Here is a 10,980-nt window from a genome sequence, read left to right as displayed (position 1 = left end):
ATTTCGGGGTTCAAAATAAAATCTATAAGACAGAGTTTTATTTTTGGGGAAACATGGAGTTTCCCCACCAGCTGGGAAATTCAAAACATTAATTAGAGGATGCTGAAGATGATAGCAATTACAATAGCCGTTATATACTGCTTTACAGTGTTTTATAGCCCTCTCTAAGTGGTTTACAGAATCAGCCTCTTGCCCCCGACAATCTGGGTCTTTATTTTAATGACCTCAGAAGGACGGAAGGCTGAGACAACCTTGAGTCGGTCAAGGCCAAACTCCTGGCTGTAGGCGGAGATAGCCTGCAATACTTCATTATAACTACACCATCACGGCTTGCTGGCTGGCTTGTTTGCTTGGCTGCCTCTTTCCTTCCTTTTTTCCCTTTCTTTTCCTTTCCTTTTTCCTTTGCCCTTTTCTTTTTGCTTTTTCATTTCCCCTTTCCTTCCCATTTCCTTCCTTTTTCCTTTTTCCTTTCCTTTTTCCTTTCCCCATTTCCATTCCTTTTTCCTTTTTCCTTTCCTTTTTCCTTTCCTCTTTCTTTTCCCCATTTCCGTTCCTTTTTCCTTTTTCCTTTTTCCTTTTTCCTTTTTCCTTTTTCCCTTTTCCCTTTCCACATTTCCTTTTTCCTTTCTCCTTTCCCCATTCCTTTCTTTTCCTTTCCTTTCAATAGCCCTTAGACTTATATCTATATATCACTTCCCAGTGCTCTACAGCCCCCACTGGCCCAGTGACAGGTGCCTCCCGGTTCGGCACGATGATGTCACGCAACTAGTTCGGTCAGTGACAGTCCATGAGTGCCACCATCTTTTACAAAAAGGTTAATTTAATTTTGGGGGGCATGTGCATGTGCAGAAGCTAAATTCCCAGCATTGTTCATGAGGTCGCCATCTTGTTTTTGACCTTTTAAAAAAAGATTGGATTTTTTGCCCCAAGAGGTGCAACTGTGCGACGTGGGAGGAAGCGAACCACCAGCGAGGTAAGAGAGACCCCACCCCCTGCCTGGCCTTTTTCACGAGTCAGCATCTTGCTCCCAGCAATCTGGGTCGTTGTTTTACCGACCTTGGAAGGTGGTAAGATGGATGGTCCCTAATCTTTCCCACTCCTTCTCCATGGATTTTTCTTTTGGTTTTTAAAATACCACCCGGTTGGCAGTAGAGATAGCAATGAGCTTGATCTAACTCTGATGGAAGAAACCTTTTTTACATTAGCGTTAAATTGTGGGGCCCTTTGGTGCTCTTTGAGCAGGTGGAGGAAGAGGAGAAGGAAGAAGGAGGAAGAAAGAAGAAGGGAGGAGGAGGAAGAAGGAGGGAGGGAGGAGGAGGAGGGAGGAAGGAGAAGGAGGAAGAGAAGGAGGAGGAAGGAGGGAAGAGGAGGAGGAGGGGGGTCAGAGGAAGAGGAAGGAGGGAGGGGGAGGAGGAGGAGGGAGGAAGGAGAAGGAGGAAGAGAAGGAGGAGGAAGGAGGGAAGAGGAGGAAGGAGGGAAGAGGAGGAGGAGGGAGAAAGGAGAAGGAGGAAGAGGAGGAGGAAGAAGGGAAGAGGAGGAGGAAGGAGGGAAGAGGAGGAAGAGGAGGGAGGGAGGAGGAGGAAGAAGGAGGGAGGGAGGAGGAGGGAGAAAGGAGAAGGAGGAAGAGGAGGAGGAGGAAGGAGGGAAGAGGAGGAAGGAGGGAAGAGGAGGAGGGAGGGAGAAAGGATAGTGATCTTGTTTGCTGTGTTGTATTGATGATGATGATTATTATTATTATTATTATTAAATATTAAATATTTTTGTTAATAATAATAATAATAATAATAATAATAATATATGGATGACTTGGAATCTCTGCAGAGTGGAGTAGGTGGACACGGATAGGAGAAGGGTGTGGCACATGGGCTTTGTTGTCTCACAGTTACTAAGGGAGGAATGCCCAACAGAGACAGAAGGAAGATCTGGTTCCATCTGGACCACAGACCAACTGATGCTGCTAGGAACTGACACGGTGGGCCGCCATTGGCCGCCATATCAACTGACAGAACCTTCAGGCGGACAGGCCACGCCCACAGTGAACGCCCACCTCTGCTTTCCTTCTGAACAGGAATCAATCTAGATGCACCGATCCAGATGCTCGTCTCCGTTGCAAGTGACCGCAAGCCCACTGACCTTCTACTAGCTGATTGAAGCCACTGTCGGAGAGGCTACGGCCAGGATGGTGCCCATCGAAGTGAGGCTCGTCCACTACGTGGGCGGGTTCACCGAAGACACCTTTAAAATAGCAAGTGTCCCCAAATCCACGTTACTAACGTTTTCAGTGTTCAGAAGTTACAGGCAGCCCTTGACTTACGACCATTCGCTTAGCAACCTTTCGAAGATTAACAATGGTGTTTAAAAAAGGAGACTTCAGTGGTACCTCTGCCTAAGAATGCCTCTACTTAAGAAATTTTCTAGATAAGAACCGGGTGTTCAAGATTTTTTTGCCTCTTCTTAAGAACCATTTTCTACTTAAGAACCCGAGCCCAGAAAAATTTCCCAGGAAATTTGAGAGCGACACAAAGGCCCGTCCAGTTTCCTGCCATTCCCCCTGGGTTTCTCTCTCTGGCGCAGTGGATGGGAGGCAGCCTCACGCCGCGTGTATGGGAGGCGCGTGCTCCTCCTCGCCGTCTCAGAGTCCCTCTTATTTTTTTTAAGCCTTAAAGTTTTGGATTTTTTTGATTCCCCTCCCCTTACCTTCTTCCTTCGGCAGCGACTGTCCTCCTCCTCTTCTTCCTCCTCCTCCTCCCACCCAAATTCCGAGCTTTTATTTCTTTCCTAATGGGTTTGCACGCATTATTTGCTTTTACACTGACTCCTATGGGAAAAATTGCTTCTTCTTACAAACCTTTCCACTTAAGAACCTGGTTGCGGAATGAATTAAGTTCTTTTTAAAAAAAAATATACTTTATTAATTTATACAAAAAGGAATAAAACAGGGAAGGGGGATGGGAGTACAGAAAAGAAAAGTGGGAGGGGAGTGGGGTAAACAGTATTGTTATATCACAGTTTATATATATTATTGTATATACATTTCAGGTATTTGTCCATATATAAATATTTCGTATTCAGAGGTCTTATTTAAATATCTTATAGCTGTAATATTTAATACTCCAACAGTAACGTGGGAAAAGAAAGGGTAGAAAGGGAGAAAAGGGAGAGAAAAAAACAGAGAAGAGAGAAAGAAGAGAGAGATAGTAAGATAGAAACATAGAAACATAGAAACATAGAAACATAGAAGTCTGACGGCAGAAAAAGACCTCATGGTCCATCTAGTCTGCCCTTATACTATTTTCTGTATTTTATCTTAGGATGGATATATGTTTATCCCAGGCATGTTTAAATTCAGTTACTGTGGATTTATCTACCACAACTGCTGGAAGTTTGTTCCAAGGATGTACTACTCTTTCAGTAAAATAATATTTTCTCATGTTGCTTTTGATCTTTCCCCCAACTAACTTCAGATTGTGTCCCCTTGTTCTTGTGTTCACTTTCCTATTAAAAACACTTCCCCCCTGGACCTTATTTAACCCTTTAATATATTTAAATGTTTCAATCATGTCCCCCCTTTTCCTTCTGTCCTCCAGACTATACAGATTGAGTTCATTAAGTCTTTCCTGTAGTACCTGCAAGCAAGCAGGCGTTTGAATTGTGACGACTTAGATGGATTATATTTATTGTTTTTGTTAGTGAGATTTAATCATAGGTTGTAATATTAGTAGATTTCTAATAACTATCAAATGAATTGAACTCAGACAGGGATTAAATTATTTTTTATTCGATTTTTGGTTATACATATCTTTATTTTAGTTTATATTAAACAATTTTGATTATTTTTCGCTTTGTCATTTTTAGAGTTAGATAGCCATCTGAACCATTTCTCCCAGGCCTTGTAGAATGAATGGATTAAGTTCTTAAGTAGTTGCCCTGGTTCAGAAACAATGGTCTATTATAATGATGACAATGGCATATTAATGGTATATTATAATGATGACAATGGCATATTAATGGTATATTATAATGATGACAATGGCATATTAATGGTATATTATAATGATGACAATGGCATATTAATGGTATATTATAATGATGACAATGGTATATTAATGGTATATTATAATGATGACAATGGCATATTAATGGTATATTATAATGATGACAATGGCATATTAATGGTATATTATAATGATGACAATGGCATATTAATGGTATATTATAATGATGACAATGGCATATTAATGGTATATTATAATGATGACAATGGCATATTAATGGTATATTATAATGACGACAATGGACCGGGACTCATTGCTCACAGTCACTCATGCCCTCATCACCTCGAGGTGATGCTCTCTACATGGGGCTACCTTTGAAAAGTGTTCGGAAACTTCAGATCGTGCAGAATGCAGCTGCGAGAGCAGTCATGGGCTTACCTAGGTATGCCCATGTTTCACCATCACTCCGCAGTCTGCATTGGCTGCCAATCAATTTCCGGTCACAATCCAAAGTGTTGGTTATGACTTTTAAAGCCCTTCATGGCACTGGACCAGAATATCTCAGGGACCGCCTCCTGCTGCACGAATCCCAGCGACCGATTAGGTCCCACAGAGTGGGCCTTCTCCGGGCCCCGTCAACTAAACAATGTCGGTTGGCGGGCCCCAGGGGAAGAGCCTTCTCTGTGGCGGCACCGACTCTCTGGAACCAACTCCCCCCAGAGATTAGAACTGCCCCTACTCTTCCTGCCTTCCGTAAACTCCTTAAAACCCACCTTTGCCGTCAGGCATGGGGGAATTGAAACACCTCCCCCGGGCATGTTCAATTTTATACATGGTATGCTTGTGTGTGTGTCTGTTAGTATATGGGGTTCTTTTAAATCTTTAAATATTTTAATGTTATTTGGATTATTTATGATTTGTTCTATCTTGTTGTGAGCCGCCCCGAGTCTTCGGAGAGGGGCGGCATACAAATCTAAATAATAAATAAATAAATAATTAAAAAAAATATTATAATGACAAGGTCTCCTTTAAGTAAAACATGACTCCTGGGATTTACTCAAGTAATACTGTCAGCAGAAACTATTTATCCTTTCTTTTTTTTCCAACTTCTCTGCATTCCAGTGCAAGGATTACTTGAGACCTTTTAAAAAAACCCTCCAGAGGCTGAATATGCCAAAAGATTACCCGAAGGAAAGGAAGCTACTCAGCACCAGAAAGAATCTCAACATCCTTGGGGAACATATCAATATGTTTCTTGTGTATAACTGCAAATCGTGGGAAGTGAAGCACTGGAAAAAGTAAGGAAATAACTTTTTCTTTGCAGAAATCGTTAGCTGTAAAATCAAGAGGGGTTTTATTTAGTCTGCTGAGCCCTTTGGTAAAATAGGATCTGAGCCAGAAAGGTAGATTGGTCCCTTTCCGTTTGTGCATAGGTAAAGGATAGCTCTCCTACAGATTCAAGGTGAGAAGACTTTTAGGAAATGTTCCCCGAAGCCCCGGAGTGCAAAAAAACCCCCGCCCAACGGGCAAACTGGAAGTTCAGAAAACAGACTTCCGGTTTGCCTGTTGTGCTATTTTTCACACTCTGGGGTTTTATGAAGCTTCCCTGAAAGTTCTGGAGTATGAAAAACCGGGAAACCGGGAAACCTGTTTTTCCAAACTTCCAGGTTTGCCCGTTTGACCATTTTAGAAACAGAAACACAGAAGATTGATGGCAGAAAAAGACCTCCTGGTCCATCTAGTCTGCCCTTATACTATTTCCTGCATTTTATCTTAGGATGCATACATGTTTCGTAAGCTACTTAAAACCCACCTCTGCCGCCAGGCATGGGGGAATTGAGATGCTCTTTCCCCCTGGGCCTTTACAATTTCATGTGTGGTATGTCTGTATGTATGTTTGGTTTTTTATATTAATGGGTTTTTTAATCATTTTTAGTATTTATTGGATTATTATTGTACATTGTTTTATTACTGTTGTTAGCCGCCCCGAGTCTCCGGAGAGGGGCGGCATACAAATCCAATAAATAAATAAATAAATAAATAAATGAATGAATGAATGAATGAATGAATGAATGAATGAATGAATGAATAAATAAATAAATAAATAAATAAATAAATGTTTATCCCAGACATGTTTAAATTCAGTTACTGTGGATTTACCAACCACGTCTGCTGGAAGTTTGTTCCAAGCATCTACTACTCTTTCAATAAAATAATATTTTCTCACGTTACTTCAAATCTTCCCCCAGCTAACCTCCGATTGTGTCCCCTTCTTCTTGTGTTCACTTTCCTATTAAAAACACTTAAACATAGAAACATAGAAGATTGACGGCAGAAAAAGACCTCATGGTCCATCTAATCTGCCCTTGTACTATTTCATTCATTCATTCATTCATTTATTGGATTTGTATGCTGCCCCTCTCCGTGGACTCGGGGCAGCTCACAACAAACATAGAATACAAAATAAAACAATTTGATCCATTTAAATAACAGTTAAAAGACTTAAAAAACATCCTAAAAACTAAAAACATTCAATTATCATTCACTCAATTAATAGATTATTCTAAACACATTTGTTGGTGGTGGGGGGAGAGATCTAATGGCCCCAGGCCTGGCGGCAAAGACGAGTCTTCAAACTATAAAACTATATTTTATCTTAACATGGATCTATGTTTATCCCAGGTATGTTTCAATTCAGTTCCTGTGGATTTACCAACCACGTCTGCTGGAAGTTTGTTCCAAGCATCTACTACTCTTTCACTGTCCCAGGTTTCTGTGAGACCTGTTTGCATGCATGGGGACTGGGGGAAATTCTGTGCATGTGCAGGGGCAGTGAGTGTGGGAGTGCACATGCATGGGAGGGAGGAAACACCCTTTTGACACGTGAACCAAACAAGGTTCGCCATCATTGCCCCATACAATCTCAGATAAGTGATTGCCCCAGCTCTTCTTACTATCTAGCTCAATGTTTCCCAACCTTGGCAACTTGAAGATAATTGGACTTCAACTCCCAGAATTCCCCAGCCAGTGAATGCTGGCTGGGGAATTCTGGGAATTGAAGTCCAGATATCTTCAAGTTGCCACAGTTGGGAAACACTGATCTAGCTTTCTAACCTTGAAACCACATAATAAAGCCAGCTGCAGTTTATTTACACAGCCTAGTTTGTGCCACAGATTTGATATTATTTTTTACTTTTGTTTGGAGAATTTATTTTGAAGATACCTAGAAACCTCTTCCTGTGATTTTATAAATAGAATATTGAAACCTATAGTTTTTATTTTTATGTTGGGGCTTTTTTGACTTTGAGTCGGAGTTTGATTAGGAAACTTTTTAGCGTGATAGCTATATTCATATAGCTATAGATATATAATTATGTAATTTTTCTTTTTTCCATTTTCTTGTTTTTTATTCAAGTTTTTTATTTAGATGGAAATCATTATAGATTTTTAAATTTATAAATGTTTGTTTAATTTTTTTAAAATTATTATTTTATTTTTTTCCTCTTTTTTCTGGTTCATTTTTCCTTTTTTCCTTCCTTTTTTTGGGTGGACAATTGCTGAATTTCTTGGGGTTTTTTCTTCTTCTCACTTTTAAATATTTATCTTGGTAGATTTAATTTTTTGGAGCTTTTTTTTCCCCTTCTCCTTTTCATTTTCCTTCCACTATTTTTTAAAGGTATTTTGGGCCCTTTTTTGTATGGTTGTAATTGCAAGGCCTGGTTCTTTTCCCCCCCCTGTTGTAAGTTTGGACCGTCACTAAAGGAACGGCCGTAAGTCGAGGACTCCCTGTAAAATGCTTCCCTCTCCATTTCAGACTGCTCTGGAGGTTTGTCTCCCTTTTCTCAACCCTGGATGAGAAGCAGCTATATAAACTGTACAGATACAGCAAGACAGACCAATTCACCAAATTCCTGGTAAGGATTATATTATTTTATATTTTTATAAAATTTATAGTCTATCCCCGGAACCTTCAAGGTCCCTTCCAACTTTAATAATCATGTAATCTAATATGATCTCCTTGTGGTTGAATTGCAGAAAGTCTACTGCTGTTTGGAGTATGCGGACATGGTCAGCCTGCCCAGTAATAAAAAATGGGCAAAGTTGCGCGATAGGTGGAGGCTCGCCAGTTGTGGTCTGAAGTTTCAAGAAAGTTGTGATTTTCCAGAGCGAAGAATGCCTATGAAAAGGTAAACAGTCTACTACGCCCTGGTCAGACCACACCTGGAGTACTGTGTTCAGTTCTGGTCACCACACTTCAAAAAAGACATTGAAACTCTGGAGAAGGTGCAGAAAAGAGCAACCAAAATGATCAGGGGTCTAGAAACCAAGACTTACGAAGAGAGACTGAGGGAACTGGGCATGGATAGCCTAGAGAAAAGGAGGGCCAGAGCGGACATGATAGCAGTCTACAAGTATACGAGGGGTTGCCACAGAGAGGAGGGGATCACTTTATTCTCCAGGGCACTAGAGGGCCGGACGAGGAACAACGGCTGGAAGCTGACCAAGGAGAGATTCAACATGGAGATAAGAAAGAACTTCCTGATGGTCAGAACGATCAACCAGTGGAACAACCTACCAGCGGACGTTGTGAACTCCAATACTCTGGACATTTTTTAAGAAGAAATTGAACTGCCATTTGGCTAGGATGCTATAGGGTTCCTGCTTAGGCAGGGGGTTGGACTTGATGACCCGCATGGACCCTTCCAACTCTAACAGTAAATAAAAAAATAAATAATAAATAAATAAGAGAACTGCTCTGTCCAAAGATTAAGGCATCTGGCTAGCTAGAAAGTGGGGAGATCATGAGTTCAAATCCTGCCGTAGGCATGAAAGTCGACTGGATATCTTTGGGCCAATTACCAGGAGACAGTGAGTTCTAGTCCCGCCTTAGGCATGAAAGCTGATTGGGTGACTTTGGGCCAATCACCAGGAGTTGGTGAGTTCTAGTCCCACTTTAGGCATGAGATCTGGCTGGGTGATTCTGAGCCAATTACCAGGAGACAGTGAGTTCTAGTTCCACTTTAGGTATGAAAGCTGGCTGGGTGATTTTGAGCCAATTACCAGGAGACAGTGAGTTCTAGTTCCGCCTTAGGCATGAAAACCAGATATTTAAGTCATGTAAAGTGCTAATGCTATTTTATAAGGCCTTGGTAAGACCACACTTGGAATATTGCATGCAGTTTTGGTTGCCACTGTACAAAAAAGATGTTGAGACTCTAGAAAGAGTGCAGAGAAGAGCGACAAAGATGATTAGGGGACTGGGAGCGAAAATATACAAAGAACGTTTGCCGGAACTTGGTATGTCTATTTTAATGAAAAGAAGGACTAGGGTGAGACAGGATAGCAGTCTTCCAATATCTCAGGGGTTGCCACAAAGAAGGAGTCGACCTATTCTCAAAAGCACTTTAAGGTAGAAGCAATGGAGAAGCAATGGGTGGAAACTAAACAAGGAGAGAAGCAACTTAGAACTAAGGAGAAATTTCCAAATAGTTAGAACAATTAACCAGTGGAACAACTTGCCTCCAGAAATTGTGAATGCTTCAACACTGGAAGTTTTTAAGAAGACGCTGGATAACCATTTGTCTGAAGTGGTGTAGGGTTTCCTGCCTAAGCAGAGGGGTGGACTAGAAGACCTCCAAGGTCCCTTCCAACTCCTCCTCCTCCTTCTCCTCCTCCTCTTCTTTTTCTTCTTCTTCTTCTTCCTCTCCTTCTCCTCCTCCTCTTCTTCTTTGTCTTTTTCTTCTCTTCTTCCGCCTCCTCCTCTTCTCTTCTTGTTCTTCTTCTTCTTGTTCTTCTGTTTCTTTTTCTCCTCCTCCTTCTCTTCTTCTTTTTCTTCTCCTCCTCCTCTTCTTCTTCTTCTTTGTCTTTTTCTCCTCCTCCTCCTCCTTCTCTTCTCCTCCTCCTCCTCCTCCTCCTCCTCTTCTTCTTCTTCTTTGTCATTTTCTTCTCTTCCTCTTCCTCCTCCTCTTCTTGTTCTTGTTTTTGTTCTTCTTGTTCTTCTTCTTGTTGTTCTTCTTCTTTCTCCTCCTCCTCTTCTTCTTTTTCTTCTCCTCTTCCTCCTCCTCCTCCTCCTCCTCCTCTTCTTCTTCCTCTTCCTCTTCTTCTTCCTCCTCCTCTTCTTGTTCTTGTTTTTGTTCTTCTTGTTCTTCTTCTTGTTGTTCTTCTTCTCTTTCTCCTCCTCCTCCTCCTCCTCTTCTTTTTCTTCTCTTCCTCCTCCTCCTCCTCTTCTTCTTCCTCTTCCTCTTCCTCCTCCTCCTCCTCCTCTTCAGGTAAGATAGACTTAGCTCCTTCAAACGTTCATCATATGATTTAAGAACCTAAGAACCTAAGAAGAGCCCTGCTGAATCAGGCCAAAGCCCGTCGAGTCCAGCATTCTGTCTCACACAGTGGCCCACCAATTGTCCATGGGGATCTTGAGCAGAAAGAGAAGGCATATTTAGTCTCCAGCCCCTTCATCATCTTTCCACTTTTTTTAGAGTCTCAGCATTGCTTCTGTACCACGCTGACCGGAATTAGATGCCCTGTTCCAATATCCTAGTGAGGTGTACAGCACGTTCTTTCAAAATGCCCAAAACTGTTCCTGTTGTTCCTCCATCAGGTGCTCAACGATCCAAGGCAAGAGATTTATGAAGCAACGATGTGCCACCTGCGATGAATTTGATGAGCTTTCTTTTACCACGAATGAAGAAACAGCTAGTTCTTCATCATCAATTCTCTATTAAAGACAGCTTTTTAAAAAAAAAAAAAAAAGTGTATTAAATAAAATAATAAATCACATTATTGGATGACCTAAATTAGACTCTTTTGAATTTTTTGAAGGTGCTCATGGTTAAGGCTTTTGCAGACATTTAGTGAAATATCCAAAATCTCACTCTCTCTGGCATGAAATGTTTCTGGCAATTAGCATTAAATTTAGCATCTGGGTGGCAAACATTAATGGCGAGTATTCTGAGCAGAGACAGGTTACAAGCGGTGTGCCACAAGG

General features: G+C 41.3%; 1 protein-coding gene across 1 annotated transcript; it reads left to right on the top strand.

Annotated features, from left to right (window-relative positions):
• The first annotated feature begins 327 nt into the window (after positions 1-327).
• CHCT1 (CHD1 helical C-terminal domain containing 1) lies at positions 328-10,717 on the top strand. The gene is made up of 6 exons (XM_070731127.1): positions 328-973; positions 2,069-2,245; positions 5,118-5,293; positions 7,810-7,909; positions 8,031-8,182; positions 10,594-10,717. Exons 2-6 carry the CDS (start codon positions 2,180-2,182, stop codon positions 10,715-10,717), a joined length of 618 nt encoding a protein of 205 aa, XP_070587228.1. The 5' UTR covers positions 328-973; positions 2,069-2,179.
• The last annotated feature ends 263 nt before the right edge of the window (positions 10,718-10,980 follow it).

Source organism: Erythrolamprus reginae, chromosome 1 (genome assembly GCF_031021105.1).
Source record: "Erythrolamprus reginae isolate rEryReg1 chromosome 1, rEryReg1.hap1, whole genome shotgun sequence".
Taxonomy (NCBI): Eukaryota; Metazoa; Chordata; class Lepidosauria; order Squamata; family Dipsadidae; genus Erythrolamprus; species Erythrolamprus reginae.
Note: the sequence above shows the minus strand (reverse complement) of the source record. Positions and strands in the feature narration are given on the sequence as shown.